The 14,054-nt window shown below is 44.8% G+C and overlaps 1 protein-coding gene and 1 pseudogene across 3 annotated transcripts in view; one reads left to right on the top strand and one right to left on the bottom strand.

Moving 5' to 3' along the window:
* LOC144668853 (arginyl-tRNA--protein transferase 1-like) overlaps positions 1-14,054 on the bottom strand; it is a 77,769-nt gene that overhangs the window by 37,621 nt on the left and 26,094 nt on the right. For all 3 annotated transcript variants that reach the window (XM_078531289.1, XM_078531283.1, XM_078531298.1), the window contains 2 exons: positions 9,723-9,786; positions 1,450-1,512 (listed from right to left, as the gene is read on the bottom strand). In XM_078531289.1, the coding sequence (XP_078387415.1) occupies positions 1,450-1,512; positions 9,723-9,786 (127 nt within the window). The remainder of the gene's footprint in view (positions 1-1,449; positions 1,513-9,722; positions 9,787-14,054) is intronic.
* On the top strand, positions 11,719-12,145 carry LOC144690905 (small ribosomal subunit protein eS12 pseudogene; annotated as a pseudogene).

The raw sequence follows: 14,054 nt of genomic DNA, 5'->3' as shown, positions 1-14,054 counted from the left end.
AAAGGTGTCAAAAAGGAACTGAGTTGTGAAGGTGCTCTCCTGAGGTTAACTTATTGCTGTGTTACTGGAACAGAGCACTGCCCCTTAAAAATCCTGATCCTCAGTCTGCAGCCATATTCTCCACTCCTGATGCGCTGCTGATTGAATCATGACTATGAATCTGTTGAATCCTTTCCTCCAATCTCTCAAGTCCTAATTACCTATCTGCATTTGCTGTTAAACTCACCTAAACCCCCGCTCCCCCCACCCCCCCACAACTTGCCCCCTACCCCAGTGTGCGGTTATGCTTTTAAAGAAGTCAGTATCTGCCAACAGATTACAGAAGAGGATTATGAGAAGTGATCATGATGGCAGATCTACATGAAAGATTGCAACCTAGGGCAGCTGGATGGAGCGAATGCTGGAAGCATCAATATCAGCAGCACAACATTCAAATGTTTGTTATACTCACACCCTACCTATATAATGGAAAAACAAGACAGTTTCATAATAAAACACAATTCCCTTGCTGCCATATCTGCTGTTTACATTACAGGATGGACTCATTCAGAACAAAGAAGACATATGCAGCATCAATGGACAATGTCCTTGCCCATGACAAATGGGGACTTAAACGCTGTGGAAAGAAGGGCAGGGAAAGCATCGCCTATTTGTCTTTCAGGGGTTTAAATGAAGAAATCCATTTAAAGTTGAAACTTCTTTCTAGTAATATTCTTATTAGCTGATAATGAGGGGAAAGAACTTTAACTTGCACAAGTTAAAATGAGAAGAAAAGCAGAGATCAAAGGAAATTATAGGATAAGTCTTTCTCTCAAAACAATTTTATAAATTATACTCAGAGGAGCTTTACTCTGCACCTGCTCAGGGAGTGTTTGATGAGACAGTGTAGAGGGAGCTTTACTCTGTACCACCCATGCTGTACTAGTCCTAGGAGTGTTTGATGGGATGTGTGGAGGGAGCTCTACTCTGTATCTAACCTATGTTGTACCTGTCCAGGGCTTGCTTGATGGGACAGTGTAGAGGGGGCTTTACTCTGTATCTAACGCTTGCTGTGGTTTGTTTTTAAAATACTGAACATGCCCAGTGACTGTGCCAAAATGAAAATGGAGGCATGCTATTAGGAGAACTTCCCTGGCTTACACATCACACTAAAACAAAAATGCAGTGTTAGAATATGATTTAAATCGGGAGGGTGGTGGTGGTGCGCGGACCTGTAGTTGGGAGTGTTTGACAGTGTAGAAGGATCTTTTTGTTGGATCTAATACACTCTGCCTGAGCTGAGAGTTTTGATCAACTCACTAGGTGAAATAACCGTTTCGATCTTTAGCGCTGACATGGGGTCGTAAATTGATGGGGTCGTAAATTCCCACCCACAGGAAAAATAGATTGCTGAAGTTTGTAAACTCATCGACAGTACAATTTCACAAGATACTTAAAAGCTGCACTTACCTCATTGAGTAGGTGGGGCAACATGTAACAGGCATAGCAGCTTTGTACAGATACTTCCCACTCCTAGACAATATAAAAACAATTGCAGTTAATGTCATATAAATATTACACTGGGCATGCACAGGTTATCTAGCTATTCCTAGGCACCCATGTATAAACCGAACTCCTGGTTCCGACATGGAACTTTATTTTTTAATATTCATTCAAAGAATGCAGGTTTTTAATGCCTACCACTAGTTGCTTGGAGAAGGTTACGGTTGACTGGGTTTACGACAACTGAGCATCTTGCTGGGGAAGTTAGGAGTTAACCATGCTCCTTTTAAAAAATTCATTCATGGGATGTGGGTGTCGCTAACTAGGCCAGCATTTATTGTCCATCCCTAATTATCAATAAAGGTTACACATAGTCCAGATCAGGTAAAAACAATAGATTTTCAACCCTAACGAACGTTAGTGAACAAGTCAAGTTTTTAAACAACAATCTTACAGCTTAATAGCCACTTTTGCTGTTACAGCTTTTTAAAAATTTTAACCGAATTCCAATTCTCAAACTGCCATACTTGGATCTGAACACTTATTCTCTGGACTATTCGTCCATTAACATAAAACCATGATACTATCCAACTCTACTCGCTCCCAGGGAAATAAAAAGAAAGCACCTGAACCCTTGCAACAGATTCTAGTTTGTAACTGTCCCGTGAGTCAGAGTGCTCCCTGAGCACATTGATCCAACACAATGCCACACCCTGCTGCTATCATTAACTAATGCTCAGTGTAGCTATGGAACGAGACAATCGGGCTGGCGGGGGGGGTGGGGGAGGGGGAAAGTTCTCTGGGGAAATTTTACAGCAGCTGGCAGGCATCTGGATTGCCTGTCCACTGAAGAAGTGGCCAACAGCTTAACATATTTAAGGCCCAATTAGGGGCCATTTAGAGCACTCAGCAGATTGGTCCTATGGCAGAGAGGCCCTTGCCGTGTGCAGAGACCACCAGCTTCACGGAAGCGGCCACCTTGTAGTAATCTGGGGGGTGTGGGGTGGTGCATCAGAGCCTGAGGCTCCATACTCCAAAGAGAGGGCCAAGGACAGGAAAGGAAGTTCCCCCCACCATCCTGGCCCCAAAAGCCATCCAGAGGGGTTTCTCCTTCGATCTGAGGGGCCTGCCTTCATGGCTCCTATGAATATTTACCTCTACATGGTTCCTCCATGTTGAGACGCCCTCTCGATCCCTGACCTGCCTCAGCAGAGCCCACCTTTCCTTCTAATGGGGTGGTAACATTGGGGGTCCACTCACTATACTTAATTGGAGGCCAGCTCCAGAAAATTAGCTCCCCCATTCTGGCTCTTATCAAGTACAGGCTCAGGACCCCTATTTGGTCCGAACATTGGGTTTCCAAAGCCAGCGGGAAAATCCAGCCCTTCGCAAGAACTCAGAGCACCTCAGAGTTTCTGAGGCTCTGGAATGAAAATGATGCGTAAAATCAATCACATGCATCAGTCTGGATGGAAAACTTTGCAGTTTTGAGTTTGTAGTCAGAACCATTTTCCTTTTTAACCTGAGTGTTGTAGGGTTTCTACTGTGTGAGCAGCGGTCTGTGCTTTAAAAGTTATCAGAAAGTCTAAATCTATAGTGCCATTGCAGACTCAGTGGGATTTTCCAGTCCCGCCTGTGGTGGGAACCGTTATGGGCGGGAAGAAAAATTTGACGGACCAGCCGTAGGTCCGTTGACTTCAGGTGGGAATTTCCAGCCCCGCGTCACCTTGATTGCAAAAGATAGAATGAATCCCAACCCCCAAAAGATTGGGTGCCCTTAATAACAACGCATTTCATCTCAAGCAATACTGAAGTCTGTCAAACAGCAGAAGGTCACGCACTCACTAAAACCACCTCCCCCAATCCACATACACTAACACAACAACTCCTCATACACACCTTTCCTGCACTCTCTTTCTCACACACAAATACACAAGGGTGGGTAGCTGAGTTTCCCCTCTACCCAGCACAAGGCCATGAGGCCAAATGAAGCAGCTCCACTGACTGCTCAGCAGATCCATTAATGCACGGGCAGGCGATCATTCCAGCTGCGTGCGACCCAACTACTGACCAGGTAAACTTGCTATACTCAGTGTGGGAGCTGTGCAGCCAAACTGCCTTAAACTGGAGCTCTGACCGGAGAGCAGCAGAAGTTCCCACCAGCGCAGAGACCAGGTTATCTCAGATAATAAATGCAAAATACTGCAGATGCTGGAGATCGGAGATAAAAACAACTCAGCCGGTCTGGCAGCCTCAGTGGAGAAACAGAGTTAACACTTCAAGTCCAATGTGACTCTTCTTCGAAATGTCAGGCTCTCTCAGGTCTGGCAGCTGCCAACTTGCTAAGGGAATGAACCTTGTCTCACACCTTAGGAAGCAGATATCATGGAGGTTCAGTTCAGGGCAGCGATTCCCAATGCTGGGAGTTTCCTCTCCACAGGCCCAGTCGTGAGCTGGTTAATCAGTACAGCCCAGTAGTCTGAATGAGTTGAGGTGTACCAACCTATAGATGGGCAAAAGTAGGCCCGACTGATCACAGTACAGTACCCCTGAAGACAGAGCATTACTTATTCTTTATAAATTGAAACCATCTTAGTTCCCTTCCACAGTATATGAATAGGGAAATGGAAGGGGGGGTGAGGAGGTGTGGATGGGAGGAGGCCTGGACAATTTATAGAAACATAGAAAATAGGAGCAGGAGCAGATCATTCAGCCCTTCGAGCCTGGTCCGTCATTCAATATGACCACGGCTCATCCTCTATCTCAACACCTTACTCCCGCTCTCTGCCCATACCTCTTGGTGCATTTAGAGCCCAGAAATCTATTTCCTTCTTAAATACATTCAGTCACTTGGCCTCTACAGCTTTCTGGCAGGAGAAAATTCCACAGGTTCGCCACCCTCTGAGTGAAGAAGTTTTTCCTCATCTCAGTCCTAAATGGCCTACCTTCATCACATCAGCATGCAGTACAGTGGGGCAAGTGGGTGTACCAGATGTGCCTGCGGTGGTACTTGTACCAGCTTGTTCCGTGCCAACAAGGTGCTCTCCCCATTGACCCCATAAACAATGGTGGGGTCAGCACATACGAGCATGGTAGGCATGACCCCCAGCATAACTGAGAGCATCACATCCTAGTGGTTTTCCAACCATTCCAAGTGTAACTTTAAGGCCTTCCACAGTGTGTAGTAGGAGCTCAGAGTCTCCGCCTGAATGGAAGGTGCTGCCACTAACTCAACCTATTGTCCTCAAAGTAATGAAAAGCATTTATATGTGCCAGCACTTGTATTTCCCACGAGCTAGATCTCTGAGGCAAGGGGACGCCACTCTCATCCCCAGACCCATGCAACGCAGATTGGGTCAGAACGGCATAAAACCCAGTTTGAGAAAATCACATGCTCCCCAGGGCTGAGGAATTCTCTGGCAGTTAATCCCCACTCCAAGGTTATTGACAGGAAATGGTTGGCATGGTGACAACACCGCCCATGGAAACCCTGCCCAAAGGATCTGCAGTAGCTAAAGCAACAGCCAAACAGGATAATTGCCAAAGCTGGCACAATGATAATCCGCCAGGCAGTCACACAGCGCTCGTACAACATTACATTCTATGATCACTTTTTGTTTATTCTTTCTAGACCAGCATTTTTATTGCCCATCCTCAATTGCCCTTAAGTAGTGACAGTGACACTTTCTCAAGAACAAGGGACATCCATAAGCATCCACTCAGTAAAGCTCCCTCAGTGCTCTCATACTAATGGGCACAAAGAATGTTTTTTTTCCTTTATTCTACATGGGATGTGGGTGTTGCTGGCAAAGCCAGCATTTGTTGCCCATCCCTAATTGCCCTCAGACTGAGTGGCTTGTTAGACCATTTCAGAGGGCAGTTAAGAGACAAACATATTGCTGTGGGTCTGGAGTTAAATGTAGGCAAACTGTAAAGACAGCAGCTTTACTTCCCTATAGGGCATTAGTGAATTTACAACAATCAACATTAGTTTTGAGGTAGTTACTGAATTAAAGTATTTGCCTGGGTCTCTGGATTAGTTACCACTATGCCACCCTTATGTAACAGGTTGCACCCAAAGAATGTAACGACTGAGGTGTTATTTAGTGGAACTCCCAGAAACCACCAGTGCTCACAGCAAAAATTTACATTCCACAAATACTGAGAAATATCTCATCATCTCATAAGTTGATGGGCAATGACTGGACACTGAGCAAGAGGAAGAATAGAGGAAAAATGGGAGATGAGAACAAGGTCAAAGATTTTTGAAGGGAGATAGCAAGACAAAGGGGAAAATGAGGAGTTCCAGAGAATGGGAACACAGTTGGTTAAAGTAACAACCACTGATGATAGAGCAGTGAGCACAGAGAACAAGGACTGAGTGGTAGTGGAGGGTCCATGCAGAACCTGCAACTGGGGGAGGAGTTCAAGGTGAAGTTCTCAGAATCACAGTGTTGGATCCCATGGATCCTCATCGTCAGTTTGTTGTGAGTGGTGGCTGAGTTGATCTGCAGACACTTCTTGGGTTGAAACATTAAGTTTATTTACAACATACTCAGCAGCAACTAAACGTGCACTTTCAACTTCAACTCCATCTCTGCACTGCCTGATGAGGTAGCCCGTGCTACTCTCCTATTGGTTACTGCAGATCATGTGATCTTCCTCAACAAGTATGATTCTTAAAAGGTACATTGCACACTAAATAAAACCACAATTGCTACACACAGAAAAGTTAGAGCATAGGAAGAGTCTATTCAGCCCATTGTGTTTACACCAGTTCTCTATATGAGCAGTTTGTCAGATGCAGTTATTCTGGATGATCTGTAGGTTTTAGCGAGTGAAGCAGGTCAGAGGGAGTAGTAAGGAGATCTTTGGAGAAATTAAGTTTTGAGCGGAAACGTCTTGGATTGCACTCGGGTGAGAGGGCAGGTGGGTGGTGTGGAATTGCTGTTGATGTTTCCAAGGTGAAAGACGGCAGTCATGGTAAGTTGGAGTTGACAAAGACGTCAAGCTTATGTCGCCACTAGGCTTAGCCAGAGGAGGTACTGGCTACTGGCAAGCCAGGCTGGATACTGATGGATTTGGGGCTGGAGATTTTGGTGATAATTGGAGGATGTCTGTGGTTTTGTTGGCATTTAGCTGGAGGATATTTTGGCTCAATGTCTGACAAACAGTTGGAGAAAATAGCAGCAGCCTCAAGGCTGATAAAAGGAGATAAAGAGGTGGAATTGAATGTCAATGGTATACTTGTAGAGGTTGGCCCATGTTTCCTGATGGGACCAGCATGGGGAAAGGACATAAACAATGAAGAGACAATGTCCAAGTTTGAAGCCTAAGGAGTCCGTGCATGGTCAATGTGATCTGGATTGTTTCTGACCACCTGAGGTGGTTGGAGAGAAATTTTCCAGAGGGATTTTTCACACTCATTGGCTCTTGCTTTTTACCCTTGTGGGTGATTGTGACTACAGGTTGGGGGAGGGGAAAGAGAGGGTGCAGAGAGAGAGAGGGAGAGAGAGAGAGAGAGAGACACACACACACAGACAGAGAGAGTGTGGAGTCATAAACTGCACCCATGTGGCAATCAAGTCACTCTTAGATCAGCCTGGAATATCTATCAATTTGAAGAGATTTCATTCCAATATTCAGCTGAAAGGTATTCATGCAGGTCTTCCATGTCTTGGAAGTTGCCAAGATTCCTTCATTGAGCACCAGTCAAATCTTCCACAGGTCTTCACGCCTACAAGCAGAGTCAGTAGATAGCTCTTTGGATTCAAGGGCTACTCTAAGGATGTGGGCGATGGTGCCTATGTGAAACCCTACAATTGATGAACAGGAAAGAACTGAAGCCACATGAGCACAAGAGCAGTGATAAGAGTAAACCACTCCCAGGGAGCTCAGAGTGGGGGAGGGGGGTGAGGGTTTGACATTAGGATGCGGGACTCCACTCACCTATCCTGCCCTGATGTAGTCATTCAGCGCTGTATCCAAGCGCGAGATACCACACTCCTGCTGCTGACCTGAACCTCTTCCAGCCACACGTGCTTGGTTTCAGAAGCTGGCCTCTTCGTCCTGTCTGCTGGGAGTGGTTTCAATGTGGGAGCTTACAGCCTGCGGCCTGACCTCCAAGAAAGCCTCCAAGAACTGGGGATGGAAGCTCCTCCTCTTCCTCTCCTGACATTTCTCTAATGGGTGCATTCTGACCATTGCCGGGGTCCAGTCTAACTGTCATCACACCCGCCCATTCCGATTGGCTGGGAAACATGAAAGCGGGAGGCTAACGCTGTGACTGGACTAAAAAGCCAGCTCCAGCAGCTCCGACCTGCTGCCAGCATCTCCCCAACCCATCGCAGCGACTGATTCTAAATGTTCAACTTCTACCCATAGGGAAGGCAATAAGAGACAAAAGAAAAGAGAGCTAGTGGAGAGGGACAAGCAGATATATATCTGGAAAGATACAGATAGAAAGAGAAAGATAACAGCAGAGAAGTGGAAGGGAAGGAGGAGAAGCAGCATATGAAACGCTAGACGATGCTTGGCTGACTGCAGAGAATCGGACAGAAACCATAATCCAAACTGCTTGTTGAAAGTGTTCAGGTCTTCCTGCAATTCGAACAGGGTGTTAGAGAGGTCACTTTGAGAGATCCATCCATGGCCAGAGTTTCATTAGAGGGAGCACTAGTCAGACCCAGAGTTAAAGCCCTATCTAGCCCCAACTCATGTTCCTGTTCAGGCTTTATACTGGAACTTGAGTCTCACAAGATTGACCCCTAGTAGTGGAAATAGCCATATTTCTGAAGTCTGATTCTGTACACTTTACTGTTTTCCTCTGTGAAGGTTCTAGAACTGTGGGATTTGCACACCACAAAATACATAGTTTAGTTTCTCTACATCAAAGATTCTGGGAAACTTGGGCAGGAAGAGCGTATGATTCTCTCCTACACGACATTTTTTTTGCCTAAATTCATTTGATTTCTAAAAATATTTTAAGTTGGTGTCTGGGAGTCTGTGGTTAGTCACTCCATTTCAATAATCCTATGGCAACTGTGTGATATTTGAAGGGGAAAATCCTTCTGTTACAGAGTTAAGCACTTTTGATTGGCTTCCGACAGTGCATCCCACTTTCTTCCTGATCAACAAGGCAGGCTCCTGGTGAAGGGTCATACGGACTAGAAACGTTGGCTGTCTTCCTCTCCGCAGATGCTGTCAGACCTGCTGAGGTTTTCCAGGTATTTTTGTTTTTGTTCAGGCAAAGTGAATAACCAGCTCTGAAATCCGGAACATGGGAGTGGGCGAGGGGAGGCCATTCAGCCCCTCAAGCCTGTTTTGCCATTCAATTAGATCATGGTTCACCTGTCCATTTACCTGCCTTGATTCCATATCCCTTAATATCCTTCTCTAATAGAAGTCTTTGTTTTGAAATTTTCAATTAGCATCTAGCCATAACAGCTTTTAATGGGATAAAGAGTTCCAGATTCCACTACCCTTTATGTGAAGAAGTGTTTCATGACATCACCACTGAAAGACTTGGTTATAATGTTAAGGTTCTTTCCCATTTTTCTGGGTTTCCCCGTGAGGGGTAATAGAAACTGTCTAGCCTATCAAATTCTTTAATCACCATAATTAAATCATTTCTTAATTTTCTATACTCATGGGAGTACAAGTCAAGTCTTTATCCTCATAATTTAACCTGTTTATCAGGATTGCAGGTTCTCCAAGGGTGCCTTGCTTTCGACAAGTGTCAGACACTATCACCTTGCACTGGCACTCAGACTCTTTGTCTTAAGGTAGATACTGGGCTAGATTGCTCCACCCACTCACAGTCAAGAGGCAGAAAATCTAACTACAGGTTGGGAGAGTATTAGATTATGAGTTATCACAGATAGCAATCAAGAGTGGAAGCTGCCAGTCTTTTGTGCCCTCCACCAAGACCGCTAACATTAACTGCAGCATTCCAACCAAGATGAGCTAACTCAGCATATATTGAGTATTAAATATGGGGCTTGCATTCCATCTATTGCTCAGTACTGCACCGGGCAGTGCTTTTCCCATTAAGGCATTCGGGCAGCATGTGGGGTTATTGGAAGGAATGAAGGCTGAAGTTGTTTAAGGAAACAGATCCCTACAAGTCTCCCAAACGTCAAGCCTCGACTAAATTTAACTTGCTCTGCGTCAGGTTCCCTACGGACCTGTAGAATGTAAACGTCCTCAGTTTCTCGTCAGTGCCACCAACACTCACTCACCTGACCCAGCCTTTGTTCAGCAGCAGCTGGTAATCGTGGACTGTCAACTTGTGAGCCATGAGACCTGCAGAACAAGGAACAAACACTTAGCAAAAGGCACTGCTTCCACTGCAGAGTTTCCTATATTATGTAGCACCCTGCACTGCTTCCAATGTACAACACTCAGAACGTTAGGGCTTGATCAACAACAAAGACTTATGCCGTAAACTAATCTTTGCTCCACATGCCATCAACTCGATGCATTCTCCTGTGTCAGCAGATTATGGGTTCATGTCCCACATCAGAAATTTAAACCTATAATCCAGGTCGGTGCTCAAGTGCTGTACTGGGGCAGTGCTGCACTGTTGGAGATTCTGACAATATGACGTTTATGCCAAAGAGCCATCTGTCCTCCCGGGTCAACGTAAAAGCTCCATTGACACTATCTCAAAGAAGCACAAGGTAGTTCTCAGTGTCCTGGCAAATATTTACTCCTCAATCAATGACCTGAACGCAGATTATCCAGTCATTACCTCCTTGCTGTTTGTGGGAGCTTACTGTGCACAAATTGCCTTTTGCATTTTCCACATCACAGTAGCAATCACTTTTCAGATACACCTAATTTTCTGGAAAGTGCTTTTGGGGCATACCACGTTAGAGATCAGGAACACTTAGGGCTGGATTTTACGGTTACAAATTGGATGGGCCAACCCCTCCATGCACATGAACTTAAAATACAGCAATGATGGTGCGAGTCAGCAATATGTTGTCATCATGCCAGCCTCTGAAATTACAGGCGTGTAAATCTGAAGCCTGCCTGCCATTTTGAAATTGCCAATTAACAAGTTATTGAGCTGGTTAAAAAGCCAATTGTACGCAAATTTTCGTTGCCTGCCGCATTTTGCGGACGTCAGATGGGAAAAGTGTGGGAGTGCTTTATGGCAGGAAAGGCGAGGCAGCACAAAGACAGAAGGAAAGGCCTGCCACTGGGACCATGGCTGAATGTAGCCTGATGGTGACGGCGGCAGTGCAGTGTCTGTATGATTTCTGCCTTCATTTGATTTTCTTGAGCCTTTCATATGAATTAAAGGCAGATTTCAGAGAGAAGGGGGCCTTCAAATTTGTAGTTGTGACTGACTTCCTGTTCACCGTATAACCCCTCTGCCGCATGACGTCCCTGCCTAGACTCCTGAATGGGCGCAGAGCCCCCTTTGCACCATTAATTGGCCGTCTTCCCACCAGGCAGCAGCTAATTGACCATCCAATGCTTGATTTCCCAAACTGAGACAGCAGCGTACTCAAACAAGAGGCAACACCTCAATGAGACCAATAACCTTCAATAAAAGGAGGGAAGAGAGTGAAAGCAAATTGTACAGACTTCTATCGCTGATCATTTGAACATTTTCAAAAACAAAAAAAACTTGACCAGTAATGGAGCTGAAAATGAGGTGGCCAGAACTTCACTAGGACACGATTTGCAAAACATAGCTAGGTGTAAATGTCAATGGCTTCAGCAGGAGACTGTTTGATTGCTTTCACAAATAAGAGATGCCGACTGTATTTGTAGATTAAACACACCCACGTACGCACACATACTTCTACACACATGAACTGCAATCAGTCTAGCCATGTCAGCAGAATAGTTACACTGTTATGGTTATATTTGAATTTCCAGCTGCACTATCACCACAGCCTAACAAAAAAGTTAGAACAAGTCTCTTTATACAGCTTCAACAAATAGCAGTCTGGTATCTTTTCTCTTTTCAATTATACTAGCAAATACATAATTATTTTGCATAATTCTTAACAGTAAGATAGTTACTGTTAACTATCTTGCTAAGTTTATCAAGGAGTTTCCAATTTATTATTCAACAATAACTGAAGAATTTGGTTTATACTGTGTACCCACAGCTTTGGAATCAGACTGATTTGTTCCCAAACTTTTTCCAAATGAGATCCTTGCAAGCATCAGGGAGCTATTCATCTTGGCTGGATTCATGGCCTTCACCATAGAAGCAGTGCAATGGCTGAGGAATGCATAACTGCAGGCGGGGTCATGGATGTTCACACTGCACTTCAGGAAGTGCAGAAAACTGCGTCCATCCACAATGGCTTGTGTTGTGGTCTCCGGGGAAGCTGTCAAGGTGTTGGACAAGCGACAGGCTCACTTGTGTGTCCTGGCAGGCAATTGCGATGAGGCACAGTATGTTAAGTTGGTAGAGGCACTCTGTGCTGAGCATCAGATCAACCTGATTAAGGTTGATGACAACAAGAAACCTGGTGAATGGGTAGGCCTGTGCAAAATAGACCGAGAAGGGAAAGCTCGCAAGGTTATATGCTGCAGTTGTGTTGCTGTCAAGGACTACGGTAAAGACTCACAAGCCAAGGACGTCATTGACAACTATTTCAGAGGAAAGTGATATGTTTTATAAATAAAAACAAAAGCTAATTTTCTGACTAAAAAATAATAAACACTGCTGTCACCCGTGATGGTCTTCACCTTATTAGATATATGAGAGAGCGCTACTGCCTTTAGTAATGCCAAGGGCCACCTACAAAGGTGACTTCTAGATCCAGAAGAAATTGGAAACTAACCATAGGTTATAGTAACAATGTTTTAGTTAGCCACATGCATTCATTGAGTAAAAAATGCCTTACAAATGATATGGGTAAATGCACTTCACAGGTGTATTTACTGAACAAACATCTATCCTATACAGTGCAAAACTTTGCAATCTTTTGCTCCAACAGCAAAGTTTGTAACCCTAGCACGATGTATTGACACAGCACATTTTAGTGCCGCTAATAGGGTTTTCACATATTACAAGTTACAGTGATTACACTTCAAAAGGACTTCATTGGCTGAAAGGCACCTTGAGCTATCATGAAAAGCCCTCTACAGATGCAAGTCTTTCTTTGCCGCTCGCTTGTAATATGCTATCAGTGAATTACTGGCAATGGCTACATGCAGGTGGTATTAATGAGCACGAGAGGTTAACCCACAGGACAACAGGAATTATGGATTTTTTTTTTTGTCCAGGAGTTGCAAGTGGTACTGGCTTTATCAGAATGTGCTGATCAATGTTGATTCACACAACAACATGCTTCGGACCCTCGCCCTCTCTCTCTCCACCCCGACCCTCCCCTACTCCCAATGCTTTTACTGATTGTACCTTTATCCAAAATCATTTCCTCTTGTGTTGCCTATGGTGATTTCAAATCCAATCCATTGTATTAGTGAGTAGACAACATACACAACCATCACTACAAAAAAGGCACTTTTAATGTTGCCGCTCTGATTTTTGGACTGCCAATGATTTATATTCTCACCTGGTTCTAGGCCCCTCCCGAAGGGTGGATAGAATGCAGGTCCACTTAACCACAGGAGAGGCCTTATGTCAGTCCCCCGGTGATGGGAGAACCTTCCCTGATTAAGTCAGAGGACAGAAGGGGCTGATGTGGGAGTCCTGGGCACCGGCAGCAGGATGACAATGAAGCTCACTAACGAGCCAATTGACATCCATTATACCCGAGGCACCACAACTTAGTGGTGTCTCAGGGATTTAACAGGAGCCTCCCAAGCTTTCCTCAAGTACCCTCAAAAGGCTGCCTAGTGAACCTTGCCACGTCACCAGCAGCCTGCTAGAGGGGTCCCTCATTGTCAGGCACTCTGAGGGACCATACCTTAGGAAGGGAAGAGGCCACTGAAAGCCACCCCCTGCCCTTGTTCCCAACCTCCCTGCTCCCCTTATCCCACGAACCCCACCACACGAACCCCCATCCCGTCCTCACTGTTAACTTTGGCCTGGTCTTTCACAATGTTTCTGGGCCTCTTGTGGGTGCGGGGGGGAGAGTGGTAGGGTAGGACTGAGTCTAAGAAATTCTCCTACATTAAGGTGCAAATGTAGATAGGCAAAGCCAAAGAATAATCATTAATATTTGCGTTTTATATATAGAAACACAGAGTATTTCACGAAGAGATAGCAATAAATTTGTACAAGATGATGGTTAGGCCACAGTTGGAGCATTATGTACACAGTTGAGCACCACATTATAGAAAAGGCACAAACTATAGAGGACAAACAGCATAGATTCACTGGGATGGGATACTACAATTAATAGGAGAATTATCCAAGGGATGGGATACTTTTTGAAGTTTGTTCATGGGATGTGGGCGTTGCTGGCTAGGGCAGCATTTATTACCCATTCCTAATAACAACAGTTCTAAAGGGAGATGCCAGATACTGGGACTATGTCCACTGGAACAAAGGAGGCAAAGACGTAGAAATCAATTCTGCCATTAACACTCACTTTGGACAAAGCTTTGTTTCCTTTCTCTTTTGTTCCATGACA

This window comes from Cetorhinus maximus, chromosome 2 (assembly GCF_964194155.1).
Source record: "Cetorhinus maximus chromosome 2, sCetMax3.hap1.1, whole genome shotgun sequence".
NCBI classification, from domain to species: domain Eukaryota; kingdom Metazoa; phylum Chordata; class Chondrichthyes; order Lamniformes; family Cetorhinidae; genus Cetorhinus; species Cetorhinus maximus.
Note: the sequence above shows the minus strand (reverse complement) of the source record. Positions and strands in the feature narration are given on the sequence as shown.